Source organism: Pygocentrus nattereri, chromosome 26 (assembly GCF_015220715.1).
Source record: "Pygocentrus nattereri isolate fPygNat1 chromosome 26, fPygNat1.pri, whole genome shotgun sequence".
Lineage (NCBI taxonomy): Eukaryota > Metazoa > Chordata > Actinopteri > Characiformes > Serrasalmidae > Pygocentrus > Pygocentrus nattereri.
Window position 1 is genome coordinate 1977688 of NC_051236.1, and position 27313 is coordinate 2005000.

General features: G+C 43.1%; 1 protein-coding gene across 1 annotated transcript in view; it reads right to left on the minus strand.

Annotated features, from left to right (window-relative positions):
* Positions 1 to 3901: 3901 nt before the first annotated feature.
* Positions 3902 to 27313, minus strand: part of rybpb (RING1 and YY1 binding protein b) — a 25983-nt gene continuing 2571 nt past the window's right edge. The window contains exons 3-5 of the mRNA XM_017718584.2: positions 8957 to 9223; positions 8764 to 8859; positions 3902 to 7572 (exon numbers count right to left, since the gene is read on the minus strand). Of these exons, the coding sequence (XP_017574073.1) occupies positions 7323 to 7572; positions 8764 to 8859; positions 8957 to 9223 (613 nt within the window). The 3' untranslated portion in view covers positions 3902 to 7322. The remainder of the gene's footprint in view (positions 7573 to 8763; positions 8860 to 8956; positions 9224 to 27313) is intronic.

A 27313-nucleotide genomic window follows, 5' to 3' on the forward strand; every position in this document is an offset into this window, starting at 1 on the left:
GATGTTCACCCCCCTTTTCCTCGCCATATGGAATTCCTCACTCAACAGCCTGGAATGGGCGAGGATCTGCGGAAGAGACTCCATCTGGAGAGGGAGCAAGTCGAGGACCAACTGAGCGAGAGTCTCTCTGGAAGACCAAAGGGGCTCACTTGGAACGGAGTCAGTCTGGACAGAGTAGCCGGGAGGGTTCTTAGCAAAGTCCCCAGACAGTGCAGTCACTCGGAGAAAAGCCTGTGTGGTCTCCTGAGGCGGTGTTTCCGAATACAGTCTTCGGTAATCTGCAGACGGTCCATGTTTTTGCTTTAGACCCCAGCACTTATGTACCAAGGGTTCAGTGTTCCTAAAGGCACCAGAGAGTCTAGAGGGTTTTAAGGCCAAGAACTACCTCCGGAGCTGCATGCGGCTCTTTTACTGCCCAGTCGTGGCTCCACAGCAGAAACAGATCAGTAGGTAAAAATAAAATAATCCTCTTTTACAGTAAAATAAAGCTCTGCTGATCATCCAACACAGTTTAACAGTGAATGGTCTTAAATGTGGAGTTAATGTATAAGTGCTAATTCACCCTTTAACCCTGAAGACTGGTGCGCAGACTGCTGGTTGCCATAGCAACAGTCTTGCCTAGCTGATAGCTAACGAAACAGCAAAGAAAAAATTTAAGACGAACTTCGATGATGTGGAGTCTAATGGATTTGCATTTATAATAATATTAAGTTATTAATATTTAATATTTATAATTATATAATTATATAATATATATATAATATAATTATATATAATATAATATTTAATTAACTTAATTAATATTAAGACCCAAGGACGCTTTACATGGCGTCAACATAAATCTAGACGAGTAAAGAGGAGAAAAACAGTTTTCAGCAGAGATTTGAAGGAAGACAAAGCAGAGCAATTACGAAGAGTGGAAGGCAGAGAATTCACTGAAAGATCTGCCACCCATAGCAGAAAGTCTAATTGATGGAACTGCGAGGAGTCCAGAATGAGAAGATCTGAGAACACGACAGGGACAGTATAAAGAAATGAGAGCAGAAAGGTGTGTCGGAGCCAGACCATGTGCAGCCTGGTTTCCAGATACATTGAATCTGCCACGAGAAACTGTCAAACACTAAATCGTTCGCCTGCTGGTTGTTCGAACGGGAGGCTGACTTCAACCTCCTAAATAACAAATGTTAAGAGGCATTTTATAAGAAATGGTTCCACTTTTGGAAAGTTTCCTGCCTGAGATGTGAGAAAAGCGGCTATAGCTGAGCTAAAGCGTAAAGCAGAGCGAAGTAAGTTTGTTTTCTTTTATATTTTTTAACCTACACCAGCACATCTGGGTTGCGACCTCTGGATTAGAGGAATTTAGGTGTGAGGTTTGTAGCAGCTCTAAAGCCTCTGCATGTTGTCCTCAGGCGTGTGTTCGTGTTAGGAGATCGCGCCTGGCTCCACGAGACTGAATCCCGAGCAGAGAGTTCGACAGCTACTCAGAATAGACTCTGACTGTATGTATAGGTGGAGATAGGTGGAGAAATGTAACAAGTGTAGGAGAAACAACAGGTGGAGAAACAATAGCAAATTACTAACACGTGTCCTGGTGTTCTGACTGCAAATCACTTTTGTAGGAATCAGTGGGGGTCCGAAACCAGGAGTTTTCGGCACTCCGTCTGCATAGCAAGCCGGAGAGAGAAAGTGAGGGATGTGCATTAACTCTCAGTAGGGAATGAGGAGAGGGCAGCTCAGAGGGAGGCTCCCCCGAGTGTAATGTCAGTGATCTACACAGGGGGTGGCCGTCCAGCCCCTGACATCTCAATCCCAGCTGAGGCAGCTCTCAGCAGGCCCGAGGGGCCGAGCGCTAGGCTTCAGCAGCGCACAGCCAGAGGTTCCCTAACAGAGACAGACAAGGAGAGCTGAAGGGGGTCAGAGGTTGAGATTGAGAGGAAAGATTCCCGTTCCTTGACATTCCACACTTCCTCTGGAACGTATATGCAGCATAAATGCTTTGTATTTTTTAATAGGGCTGTCAAATAATTAAAACAATTAGGCATGACTAATCACATGTCTTATTTGCTCAGATTTGATCACTGCCACGTTAAAAGCAGTGAGAAAATAGCCTTGGATGCAGGCCTCACGTGAACCTGAACCTTCACTACCAACATCCAGTGAGAGCAACAGTGTCTGCATGTTCCAACCAATGGGCCTCATTCGTGAAACGCAGAGAGAATCAGCGCGTTAATTCTTCATAAAGCGTTTTTTTTTTTTCATAAGTGTCTGCATTCCTTGAAGTGTTTGTGAGTCTCAAAGTTTTTCCCCCATCTCTTTACAATTTTACAGAAGTTCTCTGTTCATGATCGCGGGTAAGGCAAGTGAAAAGATGGCTATATTCATCAGAAATGTAAAGTAGGCTGTACATTGTTTAGCAAGGTCTGGTGACTCTAGAGGGGTTGAAATGTGGTTAAATCTCAAGCATTTGGACCATCGGCGTCCCCTCGGGAGGTGTCACAGGCAAGTCCACCCGGGGAGGAGACCCCAGGGAAGACCCAGGACACGCTGGCGTGACTATATCGCCCAGCCGGCCTGGGAGCGCCTCGGAATCCCCCCCGGGGTGCTAGTGGAGGTGGCTGGGGAAAGGGAGGTCTGAGCCCCCGCGACCCGAACCCCGGAGAAGCGGAAGATAATGGATGGATGGATGGATGGATGGATGGATGGCATACTCACACTTTAAATGAGGCCTATTGAGTGAGGAATTGTCACTATTGCTAGAGGAAAACATTTCATCTCCATTTTTATCATTTTTCAGTTTTTAACATAATTTGAAAATACCTGTTGCCCTTTATATTGCATGTAAATGTCATGATGAATGGTCTAAAAGAAATGACCTAAACCGAGGGAGGGAAAAAGTCTGGTTCCATTGACTTCCATTAAAAGTAAAGTGTATTTTTTCCTTCTCCTGTAAAGTTACCATGTTCCTTCCGACAGCAGTGATATAATATATATATATATATATATATATATATATATATATATATATATATATATATATATATATATATATATATATATATATAAATAAAACATATGTCACACGTACAGTTAGTGGGTCCAGCTCCTCCATGATTGTAGCCTCTCATTCATACATACAGCTTGTGAACTCATCACAGCAGAGGCTATTGAAGCTCGTTAAATTATCTATAGTGCAAGAGAGCAATGTGTAGTGAGGTCTGCTTAGGTAACTTGAATAAGAAGGCTACAATTGTGAATTCTATTAGAGCAACGTACAGCACGCTTTAGCTGGCCTTCAGCCTGCATGACAATGGATGGGTCAAACTAGGAAAACACCGTGTTACAAAAAATTGAGTGGCCTATCATTTATGGTGTAAAGGTGCTGCCATGTAAAGTGTAATAACCGTACTACAGATGCATTGATAGCATTTCTTCCCCCTCAGTTACAGATACTTACCTAACTCGCCTATAAGCTCTGATATTTATAGTTACATTTTTAAAATATTCTATTTTGGTAAAATCTTTGTTCTGTGTCACAAATAAAAACACCCATCCTGTCTTGCTGGATTATATTTATTAGATGCGTAAGAAAAACTTGTTTATTTATTGTATATATTTAAATCATACTGTTCTATAATTAGTACTTAGAGCCATGTTTATCAACTTAAGCAAAAGTAAAATATATCTCTACCTCAAAGCAGTTAAAAGCAGAGCTGCACAGTGTACAGATAAACCTGTGGAGTTTACACGTCAGCACAGCATCAGCTCAGTAAATATCGGTCATTCTCGCCGTCCGTATGGGCTTTTTTCTGGCTTGGTTGAAGCGACTCAAAACAATTATTCGCACACACTCAACACTCAACCGTGTAAAGGAGGTAAAAAGAAACCAACGAGAACTTTTAGATAAATTGAACATTTTATTTGTGAAAAACTACAAGCAAAATGCATAAATAGACATTTCTATTTGAAGCAGAGAAAATGATAAGGTAGCCTCTAAGAGCAAAGTCGTGCACATGCCGGAAACTGTAGTATCTGAACATTGTAGTAGCTATAGACAAGGAGCAATGATCAATAATAATAATAATAATAATAATAATAATAATAATAATAATAACAAAAAAAAAGAAAAAGAAAACGGCCCATACATGTACACAAGAAAAATTAATGCAACCATCACACAAATTACCAATAACACTCGGCAACTAGCAAGAAACGAAAAGCATGACAAGGTTCAAACGAAAAGATCAGATTAATACACTAAACAGACCCTACGTTATTACGAAACTGTAAAAGCGCTTTCACAACAACGTCGTATTAGGATCGAAATTAAACAATCGGTGTACTGTACATTTATATTGAAGTTTCACATGGTTAATGCTACTGTATATCACAAGTAAACAAGCATTCTATAATCGGGTTTCTGACAAAAGAAGCTAAAAAATGTAACCATCTTTACACAGTAAATTAAGGTTACTGGTCGTACACAAGAACAGAACTGCTTGCGCGTAAAAAAAAAAAAAAAAAAAACGAAAAACATTTCAAAATAAAAATAAAAAAAAAGAAAAATGTTCAGCTCCATTGCCATTTGTAGCCTATCATTGTTGACGTTTGCACCATTTTTGAGATACACATACAAGCATTGTTAAATTTGAGCTTTTCATTTATTTTTTTTTTTTTTTACCTTTTTTCAAATTTCAATAAATTAAGATACAAGTCATTGTTCCCCTCCCCCTCCCTCTCTTTACAATTTTACAAAAGTTCTCTGTTCATGATCGCGGGTAAGGCAAGTGAAAAGATGGCTATATTCATAAGAAATGTAAAGTAGGCTGTACATTGCTTAGCAAGGTCTGGTGACTCTAGAGGGGTTGAAATGTGGTTAAATCTCAAGCATTTGGACCATCGGCGTCCCCCTAACGTTTTTCTTCATTGTTCATGTTACGTTCACATTGCATATTCTTGGGAAAAGAAAAAAAAAAGAAAAATAAAAATAAAAATCAGTACAAATTCCACGTACGTGGTGGGTTTTTTCGAATTATGCACAGATTAACTCAAGGTCTGGTGACTAAGGGCACAACTTATGCTTTTGGAATCCAACAACCATTGATTAATATCACATATACACAAACAAGACATGGTTACTGTCTCAATAACTGAATCGGTAAAGCCTTCATTTGTACATTACACTAGAGGACTATGCACTACTGTGGACTCGACAGGACATTTCAAAGGATTCATCATCACTATTGAAACAAATAACAAAAAAAGGGCAGAAAATTCATCTTCATTGCATCGTTAGAGGATCAAAACCCAAGTCTTCATTTCTGTTACAAGTGATTGACCGGCGCCTTCACAGCTTTTCGCACTTCTGATGCTAAACGTCAACCATTGCTGGACAACAGTATTAAGCAACCGTATCGGCTGTAAAGGTTTTTAAAGTATTTCAATACTGTCGTCTCGAGATCGGACCCTCTGAACTGACCATGTCTTGTGAGAATCAACACAGTAATGTACAACTTCCAATGCGTCTTTACAGGGTTTCGATTCCAAAGCGCTTCGTGAATTTCTCAGTATACAGACAGACCGTGTATATAAAGTGGACAAGAATAAGACAGCTGATATGGATTATATTAGACTTTATTTAAAATGTATTATATATCACACATATGATAATTACATTTTGAATTATTTGTCTAGCATGTCATCAATATCAAATTCCTTTGGTCCTTCAATAAATAAAACTCATATCATATACACATACTTTATACAGGTTTAATACAGTTTCCAGGGGAAATTAGGTGGATATTTTGATTTTACGGGGCATTATTACTACTAAATTTTGCCCATTCTTGGCAGGGTGAGACCAATTTTTGTCCAAAACAAATTCAGAGCTGAATGCTTTGGACAAAAACGACAAAAAAAAAAAAAAAAAAAATTTGCCTACTTGCATCTTTGAAGATGTTTTCCTTCAGCAACATCTTTGAGATCTACACATATTTCATTAGAGTCACTTATAAGTTATAAGTCAACATCTTCATTCTATATTTATGCTTCACTGAATCAACATAAGAAGCTGTGCACCAATGTTCATTCAAGTACTCTGAGCACATTACAAAATGGGCAGGTAAGGCCTATTTTAAAACCACACGCTAGGTAGGCTGAAGGAACCTATCTGAATCAATGGAATGGGAGTTTAGTGTTTTCACTATATGCCATAAACATGGGCCAAAAGCCATTAACAAGCCATGAACAAAACCAAACAGTAACATCAAGCCGAGTTAACCAAGGGTGAAACACTTCTAACTGTTGCTTGAGAAGAAACTGCAACCTCCTGTAGGACTTCCAACCCAAACGCTACGGTACGCACCCTACTCCAGATGCCTCTTCAGCTGATCTTTTCCAGCCTTCTGAAACCCAACCAAAAGCAAATGTAAGAGACTCCGTACCAAAGACGAGCATCTCAAGACCTGGGGCGCCACTGCGCAAGTCAGAAATCAGTCAGACAACCTGGCAGCATGTGAGGTTGAAAGAACTACCATGAAAAGCAGACAGCCTTCCCCTCACACTCACCGAGGAGGTGGAAATGCAAGGCTGAGGAGGCTCAAGGAACCTTGACGCGTGAAGGACAGTCCAAGGCGGGAAAACTGATTCACAGTGTAGCTAGCACCAATGTGAGAGTTTTTTTTCTTCTCAGGAGGCTCCAGCAAATCCATTCAGCTCTTTAAAAACTATGAAGTGTAAAAAGGAGCCATCAGCCGAACTACTTCGCAAAGCTTTAACGAAACAAACCTCTAAAAGTATCAAGATGCAACAGATAATAAATAAGTGTAGTAGCGGTCTGAGGATCATTAAAATGTAGGTGGTTATTGTGCACAGCAGACTTTTTTTGTTTTTTTTTCTTACAAAAAAAGAAAAAAAAAAAAAAGTTGATTGAGCCTGATATTCACTTACAAATATAAAACAATACATACAAGAGTGGGATGCCGTCAAGGAGGGGGCACTAATCCCAGAGGCCCTGCTGTTACTCCAGTGCTGCTGCTGAGGTGTGACGGTGACTATCCACGGGTGAGGTCCAGCGAGATGTCGTTATCTCCACCAATCAATTGAGAGGGAAAGCGCGGGTGTGTATGTATACACACGTCAATATTCATGTGTGGATGAGTGTGCATGTGGGTCTGTGTGTGTATGAAGAGAATTCATCCCTCTTTCAGTTATGGGAAAACAAATGAGGTGGGATCCGGGCAGGGCATGGGAGAACGGTGAAACGGCCAGCCCTTGGGGCTCCCAGCATCTCCACAGTGTCCAAAGGGAAAGGGGAAGTTGGAGGCTCAGAACGACTCGTCGTGCCCCACCGAGAGGTCTCCTTTGGGGGTGGAGGCACGTGACGAGCCCTTGTCCATGCTCTCTGAGCCAGAGCTCTGGTGCTGTTGCTCAGAGCCTGCGCTGGAGGTGACTGTGGAGGAGGAGGTGGAAGAGGAACGAGTCTTCTCCTTAAAGTCTGTAATGATCACTGTGACGTTCCCCACTGTGATGGCCAGCTGCTGGGCAGTGCTCCGGTCCACGTTCTTCAGTTTGGGTCTGTCAATCACAAACAGACTACTAAATATATTTGTACTGATGCATCACTGTCAGAACAAGAAAACTGGACATCATATACTCTGCACGTCCAAAGTACGTTCATGACTGCAGCAAAAGAAGGACAACCTTCCTACTATCCTATTAACACCCTCAATTTCAGAAGAAAACCTCATATCTCCAAAATAAGGAAAAAAAAAAGACTACTTTATTTTTAACGGAAGTCAATAGAACCAGATGTTTTTCCAAGTAATTTGTGGTAATTTCTTTTGGTCCATTCTTCATGAAAATTCCAAACAATGCAAAGAGCAACAGGCATTTCCAAATTATGTCAAAAACTGAAAAATGACAAACGACACACACACACACACACACACACACCTCTTTTCATATTACACCATTTGAAGACACCAGCTGCCCTTTACATTGTGTGAACACTTACCCACCCACCCACACACACACACACTTTGTGTGTGGTTATAAACAAGTGAACCAAATAAAGTGAGCTGTTTCTACTGCAACATTAGCCTATTTAATAGGAAAGAATTAATTTTTTCCTAAAGCAATCATGTGTAAACACTCCAAAGCAGGTATTTCAAAAAGATATTTCCAGGCTATTTCTCAAACGGTCTGCATTTAGATAACACAGAATATCAATGACTGGTATTAGTTGTTCAAATCTCTCCCAGACAATGTGACACATTGAGCCTCGCTGGCATTGTGAGGCAGAGACAGAACAGTGGGAAGGCAGCCAGTAGAGTGTGTGTGGGAGTGAAACACTGCACTGCTCATTTGAGCTCAGCCCACGAATAAAGCACTCACACGCTCATTCAGAGAGAGAGTGGGGGGGAGGCGAGGGTCTGATGGTGGGGCTGCGTTTGTGAATCAGAGCAGCTCTTACATTGAGTTGCACTGCAGCTGTCTGCCAGCTTTGTTCACTGACAGAATGACTTACAGTAGCTATTCAAGCTGACGCGAGGCATCTCCAACTGCAAGTATTAATATACTACCATCTTGTTTTTTTATGGGCTGGCATTAAGCATCCTAATGAGACGGGGAATGAGAAGGTATTTCTCCTCTGGCACTAACCTCCGTGCTGGGTCATTTGATCACTACAGCAAGTTTTTTAAAAAAAAAGGAAAGATAAGAAAAGGAAGAAAAGGAACATTAAACTACAGATGAAAAATGAGGCACCTTGAGATGTGAGAGTTCTTAGTCTTGGTGGTCGATTTTCCAGACTGTATGCTGTTTCGTTCACTGGGTGGGCTTTGATGGCTGTCTGTCTTGGGTCTGTAAAGAGATCACAAGAACAAAGCGGATGATATCCATTACAAAAGGAGTCATGTTGAAGTACCTTGCGTGCACATGCTCAGCTGAAGTGCGGTACCTGGTCTTCTTGCTGTTGGGTTTCTTGGTGATGGCAGGAGTGATTTCTTTCTCTCTGTCCTTCTTCTCCTGGTCAGGCTGGTCTATCTCGATCTTTTCCTTGCTGGGCTGCTCGCCTTCAGGTGCGTTTCTGTCGGGACGCTCGCTGTCCGCCCTCTCCTTCTCAGGCTTCTCGGGCCTCTCCTTCTTCTCTTTCTTTGGGGGAGGAGGGGTGGCATACTGCTGGGCCACCTGCTGAGCCACCAGCTGGGAGTTTATCCTGGGCTTCCTGTGGGGCCAGACAAGAGTTCATATTAAAGAGGAACTTGCTAAACGCATCAAAACTAACCCTGACCTATCCGGTTTGTCCTTCGCCAGACTGAAGCGGAATACCACACTCACCAACTTCAGTTGTTGAGTAACAAAGTTCGTACACAAGTTTGACAGTATTGTGACAGTTCAGTGGTCTCATTATTATTATTCCTACAACCATGTGCTGCCCAACCCTTCACATTCGGAAAAATGACTATAGACCCACATTAACTCAATATATTTAAATGAGTGACATCCAGCACTGACTCCACTAACTCAACCATAAACTACAAAAATTAAACTCAAAAGTAGGGATGTGCATTCTGACTAATTTAGATTAGATAGATGTGCAAGAGTTAATAAATGGTTACTCAAGGGAATCAGGCTTTTCACATGATATTAATGCATCATAACCGACAGTAAAAACACTACGCTGGTGCTGGCCGGCCAAAATATTCAGTAGCACAATTGAAAATTGAGATGTACATTTGAAAACACATCTTGTCAATCAAAAACAGCCATGGGACAACATCTGATCACTGTGTGAGTAACGGAGGCACTTTTTTTTTTTCTGCTAGTTTTTGTTTTGGTGTATCAAAGTATAAAACTCTCACAAGAACTGTCACATTTTACAGCCCTGCTAAACAGTAACAGCAGTTCAATCAATTATTGGCTTGTACATTTTCTCCCCAATTTTCTGTGATGTGCCACAAACAGCAGCCAAGCAGCAAGAATGTAATGATTTCAATACGGAAATCAGTAAAAACAACGGATAGAAATTTTAAACTGTATTGCTGATGCGTCCTTCACGCTTATTTGTCATATTTGTTGTCAATGACAAACTTGACATGTGGGTACATTTTATCAGAGTATATTATGATGTGGACAAGCCACTGACATGGGTTGTGACTTTGGGGTTTATTTTGTTAGTGGTCAGTCAGTCAGGCGGTGACAATGTTCCACTTCAGAACTTCATTTGGGACAAACGAACCTGTAGTACATGATTAGTTCGAGACCATGGGTCCTGTAAAACCAAGGCTTTTTGGCACATATCTCTAATTATATCAAATTCTCTCTTTTCCTTTTGCTCTGTTTTTATTTTATTTGTTGCCTAGTTAAACATTTCTGAACGGTCTGTGTTCTTGTTTGGTCTGGTCAGTACGTTGCATGGCACACGTGTGCACCAAGCCAAACCCCCTGTATAACATGCAAGGCGAAATAAAGTGCGATTCTGAAACTTGAGCTCAGAATTTAAAATCAATCAAACCTGAAAACGTACAGCATTAAATTCCCAGCAAATAGTGGTTTCAGTATTTCAACACTAGCACCTGGAACAGTCCAGCCAGTGCTCCAGTACTGGCGCGCAGCCCTACTCAAGATACATCTAAAAACATCTACCAAACCAGAGAACAATTCCCTTTTGCAAGAATAAGGCTTTGTTCACACAGCAGGTAAAAGTGGCCCAAATCTGATCTTCTTCTTCATATGACGCAGACGTGTCTGTATGTCAGTGTGAATAAAAACACTGAATCTGACATTTTCAGTTCCGATTCGAGACACTTTCCTATGTGGTACTGAAATCTGACACGTATCCGATCTGAGGCAATGCGGATCAGTCTGAGTAGAATTTCACATCAATCCAACTATAATTAATAAATAATTTCGCACGGCTGAGACCTCAAACATTTAGGCATTTAGGGTTTCTGCACAAAAAAAATTTAAAAATGTGCAACGCAAGTTTAAAGAATCCGAGGACATGAACCAAAGAAACGGGCACGGCTGAATAATGTGCCCTTTTCTGGATGGCGAAGACAAAACTGAAAGCTCTGTGATCGCCGGTGTTCGCCGACGGTCATTATTGTTTACCTCCTGGCGGGTCACATGAAGCATTGTTCTTTCGCGCATGCGGGGTCAGTTTAGGAGCTGACCTGTTCAGACTGATGTGGCACACAAGTCACATTTAAAAGCTAATGTGAACAGCACGTCACTGTTGTGTAAACTGAACCGGAAACTACAGAATCAAACTGAATAAATTGATTGATAATTGATGTGACTACATGGACAATTATCAACGTCTCTTCTTGGTCTGCGAGTTCCTTCACAGTCAGCGAGGTATACCTACACTGCTTTGAAAGACAGATAATATCAAGCTCAACAACAGGTGGTCAACCTTTGTAAGAAGGGAGTCATTTCACAACAGCGTGCTTAACATGATTACTCCGCGCCTAATCAGCAAGACTGCCTACAGTTCCCCTGGCAATGTTTACTAATGATGTTAAACCCCATTTAACAGCAAGTACAGAACAGTGCCTCTCACCGAGCACATCTATCCTGGCCTTCTCATAAAATCCACAGGGGGCAAGTGTCCAGCAGGTCTGCAGAGGACTCTGTCTGCCTGCTGGTAGGCTGGGTGCTCATGCCACGCGCTCATGCCACGCTCCAGCTGTGTGGGCTCACTGGAAGGCTAATCTCATTACTCCTCTCCCTTAACGTATGTGTGTGAGGATCACAGGTGTGGGACATTTGCAGCAAGGCAGTGACAGGCACTAATCTAATTATAGCCAGGGGGGGTTGGCCTTGTTCGGCAATAGGACGACTGAGAAGAGTGCGCAATCTGTCTGGCCTGCATACAAGGCCAAGCGGTGGACGTACAACAAGCCAGGGAAATGCGTGAAAATGAGCGATAAGAAGAAGAAGAAGAAAAAGAAACGACAATCAAAATGATTACACATTGGTTTAATCACATTTAATTGGACTGACCGCACTTATTTTTTTGCAGTAATTAGTTTTCAATACTATAATCGCTGCTGTTGGAACAAAACTTGTATCTCCAAAATAACTGCCAGAGAACGGGGAAGAAAAACAAACAAACAAACAAACAAACAAACAAACAAACAAAAAAAAGACAACTTTACTTTTAACGCAAGTCAAAGTAACCAGACCTTCACAGCACAACAAACAGGATGTGAATTGGGTGCGTTCTCACTAGCTGGTTTGAGGCAAACGCATGTAAATGAGAGAAAGCATCAAACATTTACTGAGGTGTCACTGGTCTTAAGAGAACTTCTGAAGTTGTAACTTCTGGCTGTCAGGGGGCTTTCAAAACAATGCCTTTTTGAAACGAGAGGTGCGACGCCTTGGAAATCCTTCAACCCTAGATTTGCCTCCACGTTTGACACGCGATGCAAGAGAAGACATCCTCAACACTGACTGGTCAGCAGCTTCTACAGGTCACGTGTGTGGTTTAAAAACACCAAGCACAGGCAATAGGAGGGCCTTTCACTCACAGTGAACACTGCTCTACAAACAAAAAACGGAAGCCGGCTTAACAGAGTTCGAAAAGCCATCGTTCACAAGCCTCCTCAGCACGTTCAGAGGACAGCAGTGAGTAGTGTTCATTTACTTGAGCTCAAGGTGCGTCTGTCTTCAGCTGGCAGCTACTCAAGAGGAACAGCTAGGAAGCAAGACAGCTAAAGCATCAATAATTTGCAATTATTTATATGGCAATTAACCACTAGAACTTCATTATAACTAACAACCCACTTGCGCGCATCAATGTGCTGAAAGCATTGTGGCTACTTGCCTTTTTTGGGCAAAATATCTTCATCCCTAACCCCAACATACACGCACTCTCCCCCTTCCTTCTCTCAAACAGTCGAGGGAGCACAGACAGCAGCCGTGCGCTGCAGGCTCTCTCTCTCTCTCTTCCCTCGCCTTGGTGTGGTGGTGCTGAGTTAATTAAAAGCTGAGGGGCTGTGGCTGAGATCTGAGGCAGAACTGTGTGCAGCCCGAGCCAGCTCTTGTTCCTCCAGCATAATGGCTGACATCTGGCAGCAGCTGGGGGTAACACAGGATCTCAGCTGAAGATGGGGGAACGAGGGGGAGAGCGCCAAGGAGCCTACCAGCATCATTAACATTGTCTAAACATTTTGACATGGGAGACCGCCTCACTTCGTTATCTCCTATCTGCTGACTTGTTAAGGGCTGTGTTTTAAATGGGGTTTCGCAGCAGCTCATGGAGCTGGAATGACGGCACACCCCGGCTGTCTAAGGAGCAAAGCGAGCCCTTAGAAGAAAACGGTGCAAGACGTCGCCAAATGACTTATACGCGACAAATTATTGCATCGATATCCAGTGTATTAAGTCCTAGGTGATAGAACTGGTATACAGAGATGCTGACATACAATGACAATACTTTCCAATTTGCTTAGATTTTTGGCAATATAACAAAACAGTTCATTCTTTGTTTTCACCTTTATTGCTCTATTTTGTACGCCTCACTCTTGGTATTAAAAAGCAAACAGTTAACCGCAATGTAAGTCATCGCTGGAGCCTTCAGACTATTTTAAAAGAACAATTTACAGCACTTAAAACGAAATAAAGAGTTTTCTTTCTGGAAATATGTTTTTTTTGTTACTGTTTACAAAATTACACCGGATATCCTTCGGTGAAATCTTGAGAAGACTCGAAACAAGCTGTCGGGTTTGTCTGACATCCAGCAGTAACAGCACACAGCATCCTTAACTTTATTAATGACAACTTAATTATCATTGGATCCCATGATATTTTCTGAAAATACTGTAATCCTGAATTTCATCAGTACCATCCAGCATTATTCTAAAGTACCTTCATCAACCAACAATTCCTTGTGTGAAAACGACAACTTGGATGTCTAGAGTGGAAAATGCTGCTCGACTCAATCGTTCAATAGATAACTTATGCATTAGTAATACCACAGAATAAACAGTAGCATCTCTTGTGGAGTAAACCTCAGACTTTAGTGGCTGAGCGTTCCAGAGATGTCTCTTCTTGCCTGTATGACTGATGGGCTACATGCGCCTCTCCCACAGGGGGCAGCCAATCAGAAAGCAATCAATCGCTTCATAATAGGGAATCATGTCGAAGGGGCCAACACAACGCCACAATCAATACAACCTCTGCGAGGAATCCAGATGAGCCTAGGCCCTCAGGCTAAAGGCGCTGTAGAAATTAGCTCAGAGCTGCAGGGAGAAATTCCAACCAGTGAAAGTGGAGGAAAAAAGAAAACCATGCAGAATGAGTGCTGAAGTGCCGGAGGGGAAAAGGAAAAAGAGCATACAGAATGTGCGTTTGCCTTTTAAAAGGCACAGTGCTGGTATTCCCTATTCCCTACAACAGACAGTGTCTTTAAAAATCATAGCTAATGTTAAAAACTAGTCCTACAAAATTTATAATTCAGTACAGTATCTTTCCCAGCTGTCCCGATTCAATACGTCTCAATGCTGCAACGACAAGCAGCGTCACAATCCACCTTACGTTAATATTTCCTGTTTGTTTACCATCCCAAACTACAAACCTATAACACCTGAGACTCGCACTACGAAGGAGTGGCTGATGGGGCAAAAATAAAGCATGACGAACATTTTCATAACAACATCCATCACAATATTTCGTTCTGAATTAACAAGCAAACCTTTTGAGTGCAAATGATGAAACGGTGTGCGATATCTATCGGTACCTAATTTGCATATCATTTACCTGAAGCACGGCCTACTGACGAAACTTTATAGTGGTTAACGTCACGACGACTGGAAAGAATAAAAAGTGAAACAAACCAAAGTTTACTTTTTACGTTTTACGGCATTTGGCAGACGCTTTTATTCAGAGTGACCAGGTGGTGTTAGGAGTCTTGCCCAAGGAGACTTATTGGTATAGTGTAGGACGCTTTCCCTGGTGGGGATAAACCCCAGTCTACAGCGTAGGAGGCAGAGGTGTTGCCACACACACACACCCACACACACCCACACACACCCACACACACCCACACACACACACACACACACACACACCCACACACCCACACACACCCACACACACCCACACACACCCACACACACACACCCACACACACCCACACACACCCACACACACACACACTACACCAACCACCAAATGTCTAAAACGCTGTATTTGTGCAGTGTATGAGATGCTTCTGCACTGGCTGTGTTCTGAATTGAACAGAATGCAGCATTTGTTTTTTTATACTAGTGTATATGTAAAATAAGCACAATACGTACGTGCACTTGTGCACCACTTGCCACATGCACAAGTTATTATTATTATTATTATTATTATTATTATTATTATTATTATTATTATTAATATACATTTCTTTTTTGCTCTTATTATTGGTATTATAGATGATACTGACGGTTTTGGGTTAGTTGACCACAAAGAAAGCACTTTAAACTATTACATTTAATTCATACATGCACCCACTTTAGTCAGATTTGGCCATAAACAGCTTTGATGAATAAGGACCACTGTCCCGATATGCAGAAGTTAATATGCAAGCCCTGAATTAAAATGCATTGTTACACTTCTAATCAAAATCACTTCAAACAAAGTACTCCATGGTTTGTAGCTACACTGAAATCAAACAAAATCTTTACTTCTTTAATTACTTTTATTGTTAAGAACTCAAAAATGTTTGCTTGGGGAATAAAAAAAAAAAAAAGGTTAAGTGGTCAGGTAGGCGCCTTGAGGAGGTGACTGGGTCAGTGCAATCATTCAGTCCAACCACCAGTCAAGTAGAGCCTTGAGGTATTTGCTCTGATCCAGCTGAAGGATTTGTCAGAGGAGAGCACTGAGCCTTCGCTAAACAGCTACTCCGCTGAGCCCACGTCCAGCGGGGGATCCGGAATCACTTCCAACCTGAGGTTAGCCTGGGAGCGTTGTGCTGGAGGTGGACAGGGCTGTGATTGATTTGATCAAACCACCAACCCACCCCCCACCACCACCCCTCGTGCCGATTCTCCTGCCAAGCAGCGAGATTTGTATCAGGCGTAGATCAGAAAGGCAGAAATAGGCCGGGTGGTTAAGCCATGATTCAGTGCCAGCTGTAATTCAGCCACGAAAGCCCGTTGGCATGTCAGGACCGCTGTCAAAGCTCCCTCGGCAAGGCAAAAACCACACAATGCATTATTTACTGACCAACACATGACCAACTCAACACAGCCGTGTTCTGTTCACTGGATGATGTATTAACTGAGGCAGCAGTTCTCCACGGACCTACTCGGATTAAGACACGCTAACAATGTTTGGAAACAAACCTTTCGCCAGCAAGCTTCAAGTTTCTTAAGGAATGTTAGCAATCGGTTACTGCCGAATGTTACTAGTGTGGCAGGCAATTTGCGGCTGCACAACGATCAGCAGTTCTGTGTCAGGCCAAAACGTATTATACTAAGAGACGCAACACAACAGCCTCCACTTAGTAACTCCGGCAAACCACACAATCAGTGAACGAGAGTGTCATCAATGAGCGCTCCAACCCCTACAGACACTTCAGACATGCTGGGCTGTTGGCGCAGACGCCTGCTCTGCACTGTCATATTAGACAATGATTGACAGCTCCTCCTCCCGACCTCCCCTTCAATCTTCGCTAACGGGGCGTGTGAAGTGGGACGCTGCTGGATGCAATAAAATGACTGTCATCAGAACAGCCCAGACAGACAGGCAAGCAGCTACACAAAGCAAATCAGCAATGGTGAAATCATTCAACAATTTTGGCCCTCAAATCATCAATTGCTTAAGCCAACAATTGGGTTTCTTCACAGTTTATACACTTGACTTGCGCAAATGTCGTTCCTCAATGCAATTCAATTCGATTCTGCAGGTTATTAAGCACTTTAACCAGAAACACATGCTCTATGTATAAGGCAGAGCTCAGGTCAAGCAGCTGTTTTTTGCCTATTTTACAAATGGGATTTTTGCTCTATTTATATTCTGATAAGCAATTTATTTAAACGTTTCACTGTTGTCAGAAGAAAACCTCGTATCCCCAAAACGATAACTTTACAGAAGAAGGGGAAACAAATGAGGGAATCCTTTTATAGCAGTCTACCAGTCTAAGTAAGATTTCCATTGTTCAGAATTGCCAGCTAGGCAGCTTGCAATGCAGGCGGTCCTGAGCGGTCCTGACCAAAGAGTCAACTTATCTAGACCGCACTGGATCAAAACAGACACAGCTGAGTTTAGCACGTGTGGTGGTTGGTTAGTGTAGTGGGTAACACCTCTGCCTTCTACGCTGTAGACTGGGGTTCAATCCCCCACCTGGGCAAACACCCTACACTATACCAATAAGAGTCCTTGGGCAAGACTCCTAACACCACCTTGGCCTCCCTGTGTAAAATGATCAAATTGTAAGTCGCTCTGGATAAGAGCGTCAGCCAAACGCCATAAATGTAAATGTAAACATGTGCTAAGGTGTCAGAAACCAAAGAGCCATGGCCATACAGCCGTTCATCAGATGTTATTTTTCATTCCATTAAAAAGCAAAAGAAGAAAATCCACTTATCACTAATTATGATAGATTACTGATTGGAATGGATCTGAATACTTAATAACAAGAATTTTTCAATTCGGTCACTCAAGACATTTCGAGCTTCTTATATTTGAACAACATAACATTCAACAGAACATCTGAAAAGGAGAGATTCAATACTCCTTGTATTAGCTTGAGATTTATATATCATAAGCCAAGGCGGCAGTGAAGTGCCACGTTCCAGGCAAAGATAAATGAAACATCACCTATAGTTGGCAGACTGAGAGCGTACTTGACTGAAGAGAGGCTATAGAAAAGCCCTCAATTAACACTGCTCTCCAATTCAAGTGCAGCGTAGGGGGACATGACTCCTAGCCATAGCCTCTTAGACTGCAGTGCATTGGCAGCATAGCCATGTCAAGAGTATAAATAATCACACTGACAACTGTTAATAACGGTAGCATGGCGCTGGACTACGAGGACATAAATACTTGCTCTGCAACAGATACTCTACTAAATCCAAGCTGTATCTACTGTTGTGCCTCCCTGCAGAGTAAATATATTTTGCGCACCATAAGGATTCCATTACTCAGCCTCACGAGCAGAATCCTCTTGGATGTTCAAGAAGTGGGAGGGGAGGAGGAAAAAAAAAATCCAGCTTTCTCAACTGTAAATTCCATTCCCTAAACACCAACTGCAGCGGAAGATGTTTTGCCACATTATTCTACTCGCACATCCAGAATTCCAGATTCGATACCTCTTCTCCGAAAGCTTCTTACACCATCGGTATGGCAAACGCAACATTCACACGCAGTCATCAGTGTCACAGTTAGCAGAGAGGCCTGATCCTCTGGCACAGGCGCATTAAGCCCTCGGCGTAGGGGGATGATGGAGCCGCTGGTTTCCGGCGCGTGTTAAACAAGCTCTGGGACTCGGCTCCCATAAGCCATTCTGCTAAACGATTAGTGGCACGGCGCCTGTTCGCCAGAGCCGAGATGGAGCGGCGGGAGCCCGTGGAGAGCACCTGGAGAACAGCCCTGGGTTCCAGCGCAATGTCGCTCTCGAATGGGCTGAGGATATTAAACATTCATTCCCTCCTCCTTCTGCAGGGATGCTGTGCTCCTTTCCTCCTCGTGGGAATTGTTCAGGGATCGTGGAAACAGGCTGGTTGATGGAAGGCTGGGCAAAATCACACAGAAAAGGGAATTCTGTGCGCAGACATGGATCTCATTCTGAAGACCGTTTGTAGAGAGCCAGAAGGAAAAAAAAACATCAGTACTGTGCCAAATAAGTCATCCCTACATTTTTTTCCCCTTCGTGCTGACAGTAAGTGTTGTGTCCTGAGGCAGAAAGCTGATTCCCCATCATCCGTCCATAAGAGAGGGGTTTCCCTCGTCGTCTGACCCTTCCTGCCACGGGCTGCCTGCCATGCTTGAGAGTGACAGCCAGGTGCAGCGGTAGTGCTTAGCGCGCCGCAGCTTTGTCCATCAGCAGAAGCCCGTCACACTCTTCGTCGCTCGCTCAGCTCTAGCTTTCCTCGCAGCATCTGCAGCGGACCGAGTCAACCTAGCGCCCTCGCTTCCCCCTTTCCCATCTTGTGTAAACAGAACCTGTTTCGAATTAGTTCAAGCAAGCTTTGAGCATCACAACAGGCTGCTTAGCGGAGAGACAACATGTTCAGGGGACGTTTGACGTCTAGACCAGGCCGGTCTGCAAAACTAATAAGGAGGAAAGCGACAAAACAGTTGTTCTTGTTCAGAAAACCATGAACAGCCACTCAACAGGGCACTGAGATCTCAACGACGGACAATCTGCTCTAATATCAGACCCACCCAGCCTGTTAGTCTTTGCCCCCCCAACAACAAGCCCCCCCTGCCATATCCTCCCCCCTCCACCCTCCATGTGCTAGGATAAGAAGCGCAGTGTGTGATCAGCCACTTAGAGCATTAACACGAAAACACAAAAAGATGTCAGCATGTAATAAGACAATAGCCTTAATCCTCTTACTGGTGACGGCGTATAAACAGAGCTACGGATTGCATTAGAAACTGGTGCAGAATTAACCTCCTTGCATATGCAGCACCGCCAAGGAAGGAGTTGGGGAAAAAACGCCTTATCAGGGTTAGACCTGAATCCAGAAGCGATTTCACTGCAAACATACTCTGCAATTTCATGGGCCAAGACCGAGCAAGGATTTTATTTCTAGACTGAACAAAGCCCAAAAATTGTGTAATAAAGCGGTGGTATGAAGCAACATGTTTCCACAGATAATTAAGTTTAATCTCACAAACAGCAAGGACAAAGAGGCTGAAAAAACATGTGCACAAAGGCAGATACTCAGCAAGACCGCTTATACGTGGGGAATAATCTCGCTGGCGTCAAGGCAAAAGTAATTACACCGGCCAAACGAGAACTTTTTCCTTCCCCTGTCCTGCTTTTTGGCCGTCTTACCAAGACATCCACAAAAAGCTACAGAAAAGACCACAGCCCGGACACGTCTGATCCCGGACACGTCTGATCCCGGACACGTCTGATCTCAGTTTATAAAAAGACAAAATCATTAAATCTGAAGATCTTTTCAAGCTCCTTCATCCTTGCTCTGCCAAGGGCCAATCTGTGTTTTTATTTATTTATTTATTTATTTTTGACTGCTGGATCTGTTATTAATAATTCATCCAAGTAGGCAAAGGCTCTCCACCACTTCTCTTTCTTCGCCCTCAATGGTAAAGTTAGCACTCTTTCCCACTATCGAAAGCTTCACTCAGAGCTTTACTCACATAAGCAGCTAATTTTATGATTGCTCACAAAAAAAATGGGGTGAGTCAGCCAAGAGCATTCAGACTTAATTGATACGCAACATAACGGATATATGAACACTGTGCAGCATATACGGGTCTGAAAATGTTCCACAATACGTTTGAAGTGGGCTAATAAAGTTCAGCAGTTCTTTCCCTTTTGATCACCCAAATTTGACAACATGACTGTAGACCCTCAGGACCACATGCAGGAACGTTAGAGTAGTTTCATTTACGTGATTTAACCACGAGCCCTAAACGTCACCCACTGTTGTGGTTTCATCTGCGCATGGCTCGGATAAAGACCCCCTGACTAATGACTGAAGTTCCGTGGCGAAGCACAGTGGAGTGAGGGGTGGGGGGGGACGGGGGGGGTAAAACTGAGTGAGCAGGAGAGAGAACTAGAGAAAGCGAGTGAAAGAAAGACAGAGAGGGCAAGCCCAGCACTTCCCTAGGCTGGGTAATGATGTGCTCCATTCTGCCTTCCCTCTGGGAGCCTCTCGGCTGAGTGAGCACATCCCCACACCGCCGTCCATCAAACCCAGCGTGCTGCCGCTCCCCCCACTCGCACAGCATGGTCCGACTCACTCGCTCGCTCACCCGCTCCAATCCCTCTTTCTCTCTTCTTTCTCCCGGTCCCTCTCCACTCCCCATCTCTTCTCCCCGGTGCCTCATCATCTGGTTCGCTCTCAATGCTCCGATTCATGGTACAGGCTGGCAAGTGCGTTGTGGCTCCAACTCATTTGCTGGGTCTCGTAACCCTCCCCCTCCCTCCTCCTCCTCCTCCTCCTCCCTCCCCCTCCCTCCTCCTCCTCCTCCCTCCTCTGTACACAATCGCTCCAGTTCCACTCTCTTCAAACTCCCACCTGCGCTGACTGCCAAAGTGAATGCTTTCCCATATGCTCAAACGAACGAGGCGCGAACATCAAACTTATAGTAACTTCTGTCAAGCTCAAGTGCTTCAGAGTCTGAAGCTGAACAGGGACCTTTTGTGTAGAAGAACTGCAACGAATCCCGGTTTTTAGAGCCTTCTGATAAACCAAAACTCAAAAAAGGTTGAAGTCCAAGTGCCTTTTATAGACCAAGCAGGAGTTATTTTCCATGACGTCAAGAAAGGTATTCAAACGTACTGAAACCGCTTGATGTCTTGCGCACCGAATGAGATTCTTCAGATTGGCAAATGTGTGATGTCATTTTATTCGCTCTCTGATATGAAGAGATCCCCAAATGTAGTGATTTGCCTTCATAAACCAAGATCTCAAGTGTCCTGCACTTTGTTTATTATTATCTATAAATAGAAACACCCCCTTTCACATATGTGCAATATCATAGCTGCTACAATATTTCATAGGCACCCTTTTATTTGAATTAATTTACTTGTATAAGTTTAAAGTTTAATTGTTTTTTTTTTGCTTTTTTTATCATTTTAAACCATCTAGTCTCTTAATATCTTGCACTTTCTATTTTACATTAGGTTATACTTTTGTTTCACTCCTAGTTTAATCTTTTTTTTTTTAATGCACCCTTAGGATTGCTACCCAATTTGGTTGTACCCTGTACAATAACAATAGAGAATATTGACTCTTGAATATCTGCACAACAGGTGACGAACTCACTCGACCAATCACTGCTGTCTCTGACACTGAAATGGCCATCACCAATATGAGGAATCGGCTGCATGCCAGCAAACAAAAAGGATTAATTTGCCTTCTACTGTGATGAGTGTCGCCTCCAAAAGCAACTCAGACTGTATCGGTCATGTCAAACACACTTTGGCCATTTATTCGTTGTCTTCTACGGCATTAACAACAGAGCAAATTCAAAAACTAAAAAAATAAATATTGTGTGGGTATTTTGGGTGCAAATATTTGGCATTTTCATGCTGTTTATTCATGTTGTGCTCAAATAAATAACTGCTACCCACTGCTCTGTTCTGTCCTTCACTTAGAGTCGAATGTAGTCACAGTTTGCGTTTTTTTTTTTTTTTTTTTTTTAAGGTTTCCAGTGATGAAAGCCAGAAATACCTTCAGCTTTCACACAAAATCAAAACTGCACTCTGTTTTTCACCACTTGGAATTTAATGGCCCATTTAAGCCAATGAAGCTGTCAACAGTAGGCACTTCAACGTCACTAGGACAGCCTTGCATGTGCTGCATCTCTCTGCTCTGGCTATTGTACACACATGCTCAAGTTTTGCTCAGATCTCATTAACAATCTTAAATCCCCCAATTAAAGCAAGAGGGCAGATTAGAGGATTAAGCCAGAGGTTTGAAGATGATGCTCGTGCAGCTGTTTCTGTAAGAGCGTTCTCATATTTTGAGTAGACGTCTAATAACCCACAAAAAAAAAAAAAAAAAAAAAAAAAAAACAACTTGGTTTTGGGCCTGTTCTGAGCCGACTTTTCCTTTCAAACATGTTCACCACATGGTTTGTTTATATATATATATATATATATATATATATATATATATATATATATAGTGAGCTGTCTAGAGTACTCCGTGTTAACTGCTTGTTAACTGCTCACAATGGACAAAATAAAAACAAAAACTTGCTAAAAGGGAACCAAATGCGTCAGTAACACCTTTATTGCAAACATATTACTATTAACTCTGAATACAGATGATCTGTACCAATGCAGGTGGGTTCAAGTCAGCTTTGGCAGCACCAGCAAGGTCTGGCCTGGTCAGGTCTTAAAGTTGTGGTACAGGTTGGATTTGGGAATCAATGTCATGCCCATGCATACTTCCAATACGGAGGAACTGTGTGTTGGGGGAGGAGAGATAACAAATTGACTGCACCAAATAGGGCTGCACCAAACAACTCACGTTAATTATTCATAATATTGCCCAACGCAGAAGGCCACAATATGCAAATGAGCCGTCTAAGAAGTCACTATTTTGACCAATCACATCCTGACCAACCTCAAACATTTCAGATGAGGGTTCAAAGGGTTTCGTTGGACCAGGCCATGCACAGACCAGTCTTTAACCACATCAAGAGTTTGAATACACTGCAAGGCACATCACAACTGCAGTATATAGCCATATAGTCATAGTATAGCATTTTACCCATATCCTGCCACCCTAGTTGCAGCACACACTGCTTATGTAATTCCATTATCCTCCACAATTTGCGTTCAAGCGACAGTGATGAAAATCCCTGGATTACGAACCTCTCCCCAATCATTTTAAAACAAACATGTGCACGCACGCACACATACATCCCATCTGTGCCAGCTCCCTTATTGCTTGCATGAACAGGTAGTGTTTAAACACTGTATTAGCCTATTCCATCCGGAACGAAGCACTTAAAACCTCAATTTCCCACCAAATTATGTACGAATACTTCACTTCAGCCGAGCAGACTGCACCAAATTCTTACTCTATTATGCATTTAATATTCCATCAGCTTGACTTGGCTCTCAGCAGATCTGTCCCCTGCAAATTGCGATTTCAGCCTTATGTTTGACTGCACTGTGCAGATTAACACATCACACCCTTCAAAGACTGAGAGCATTCAAATGACCGGCTTGGAAAGCGTAGCAGCTAGAAAGGCCGAGAGACAGCCAGCAGGTTCTGAACCACTGTGGCGGCTTTGCTCCGAGGAACCGAGAGGGGTGAAAAGGTAGAAATCCAAAATCCGCCATGACTTCACAGATTACTCCTAACGTTTAACTCTGCGAAGCCGACTTACAGATTATACAGTGTCTGAAAGAAGGAGAAAGCAAAAGAACAAGGCTGGGGTTCTGGTAGTACCTCAGGGTAACCTTAGAAAGCCTACTTTGATACTTCAAAAACTCCCCTTGAGCACGACACAAACATAAAACACACATATGTGCAGTCCAGAGCAGTCCGACCAGCAGGGATCTGCAGGGGAAGGAAAAGTAATGTACACCCTCGCTGAAGATCAAGGTAACACAAAGCCCGCTTGGCACTTCCCCCTCCGATCCTGCACATCAATCAACTTAAGAAAGTCCTAATGGATGCTTCCTGAAACCTGTGAGCGACTGATACGCATACTGAGAAACAGCCAGCATGAAAGCCGATACAGAAACGAGGTGTCGCATTCTTCAGCCCCGCTCTCAGGCTTTGGCTGCAATATCAGAACATGGCGGTTTGAGGTCTGCTGAGGATGTTGCTCAGGAAAAAGTCAGCACAGCAGTGCAGAGCAGTAATGACAAAATTCTCCAAATATAGTACAGTAAAAAAAAGCATGTGCGTAAATAAATAAAGTTCTGCGTTCTTTTAATTGCTGCTAAAGGGGGGGTTCATATCTGACTGGTTCCCCAGGTCCAAATATATCATTAATATATAAATAACGCTTTGCTGCACTTTGGTTCTGACTCACTTAACATTCACACCGACTCTGAAAGCACCTCAGCTACATTTCACAAAGAAAACGTTCATCTTTTCTCTAACTCTGCTCGTGAAAACATGACGAAAACACATGCATGGGTCAGAAACCCGACTTCTGTACGTACCAGAGAACGTGCTTCTAAAACCGAGAGGCCAGTTCAGTGCGTTTGGTCCGTATTGCATTCACACCTTGTAGGAAAGCGGAGCGAAATCTACGTCCTCTGGGGGTTTCGGTCCGCTTTTCTGGTCTGCACCAGAGCTCAAATTGTCCAAGGTTCAGAGTTCAATGTTCTCGCTGTGAATGAACTGTATTAACAGAGTACTCCTAGCAGGGTTTGGTTAATCTGACCAAACCTGCCCAACGTAAACACACACTAAGATCTAATCTGACATGGTTTGATTCCATTTTCTTCTCTTATAAGGACACCAAAGAACGCCTTGCACCGTATTGTGAAGCAGAGCTCCAGGAAGAAAACGTACTACTACCTAATTTTCATATATTTACACTTTCCTTTCAAAACAATCAAACACCCAGTAAATTATATCCACTGCAAACAGATGTCAGGGTGTGGATACCACGAGTAAAGTGCACAAAGGCTAAAAACAGACTGCTTGGCAACAGGCTGACTATTTTATGGGCATTATATCATGAAAATAACGCTAAAACCAAGAAGCAAGATCATGGTGTGTCAACATCACAGCATACAGGCAGAAGTGCACCAAAGTTTCTGGTGAAAACTAGGTGAAAAGACATGCGTAGAGCTTCCTAAAAGCATTACCGATGACTCTTTTATACAAGCTTCATCCTTATGAGGGATCCCAATTGCTACACAATGCAGAGTATTCAGAAACAAATGTCAGATGTCATCCACCACGTTCAGACGAGTCTGTTCTGCCTTTGGCGTGAGAGTAATACAGCAGGTTTCTTGACTTGTCCCGCCAAACCGTGTGACCCTGCGCAACCCCGATTAACGCTAATGCAAGGTGACAGTCTCCATTGCCCGGCAGCTGCTGAAGGGAAGTGTTCCTCAAGCAAAGCTTTCAGTCTGCTGCCACTGAAAGTTTCTCAAGAACTGCTACCATCTACTTCATGGATGCACAGTTACGATATGTTTACACAAGCCCAAGCGTTCTTTAGCTTTTTTTTCTTGTGTACAATAAAAACAAGCATGTCCAATTACATCAGGTCTCCCAACCGTGCTACATTTCAGTTCAACCTCATTCGGGCTAAAAGGAGTTCAAGACGTTTCAGTAAGCGTTCAACAAGCCCAATTAACTTTCACAGCCGGCGTTAACCGCTGTAATCACCCGAGGACGACACTGTGGGACACTCGTGGCAATAGTTCAGACAGAATTTTTATACTCGACCTCACTGGTATAAATTCACAGCTGCATTAAACAATCCTACCATCACTGAGAGATGCATAAAAAGGACAACAAACGCACAGGGTTGACTGCGCTCTTTGAACTCCCAATGCCAACAAAGGTGAAATAATTGGCAAATGAAATGTGTTATCACAGCACAAAGACCTATTCAGAGAGGGAAACGGAGATAAAAGGCGAGGAGAGGGAGAGGATAAACCACTACAGCGCTCGTAGGTGCGCGCCGTTTCGCTGCCGTTCCTCCCAATACGCCGCTGGAATACATCAAAACAGGGACAAGGTGACTAATTAGAGCTCATTAAAACGAGAGCCAGGCTTCTTACATCAGCAAACAATCGCGTCCATCAAAGGTTAACGGCGCAGATCAAACAGCTCTCTCCCCCGACATCCTACGCTTCTATGTCCCCAGACTGATGAGACCTTGGCAGCTGCTGGTAAGAGACTGACGGAGGTGGGAGGTTGGTGGTGTTGGCGGTGGGGCGCTCTCACACGCGTGGCATCACTTCCTGTCATAACCATAAATCCTACTCATCTGCTTACTGCGAATCACTTGCACACGTTCCGTTTCCTTTCTTTTAGCTCACGAAGGAATAAAGTGTCGTTATGATCGGTTACGTTGCTGGACGACATCCGCATCCAGCCCACCAACCCCCTTTAACGTATGCACTTTCCCCTCAAATGTCAGTACTGCGCTGAGTGTAAAACCACAGATGAAAAGGTTAGAGCTTGGGGATTCCTGTGCTTGGCCATATATTACTCAGAGCTGTAGACACCACATCAGTCAGCTGATGAGAAGTGTTGGCGGGTTCACACCATAAACACAGAGCAGGCAGCGAACGCGCGACGACAGTTTGTTTGGTTTACAATAATGGTGCTCCAGGCAAAACAAACAAACATTCCATGATCAATCCAGCCCTAATAGCGGCACATGTTACAAAACAGACCCTCTTCTAGCACATCACCTAACTTTTACTCAAACTGAGCTCATCGGACAAACTTTCGAGGCTTTTTACAGAAAGTCCCACAGCTGGAGTCAAATGTCAGTTGAGGTTAGTGCTACCGGCTAGCATCAATAAACAAACAGGCTGGTTTCACACTTACTTGTCACACTAACTATTTCATATGGCTTCCTGGACTCACTGACAATTACACATGCCTTATTGGAAACGACCAAAAAAAAAAAATTTCTAATAGCTAACTGACCTTGTAACCTCATTTCTAAAGGCTAA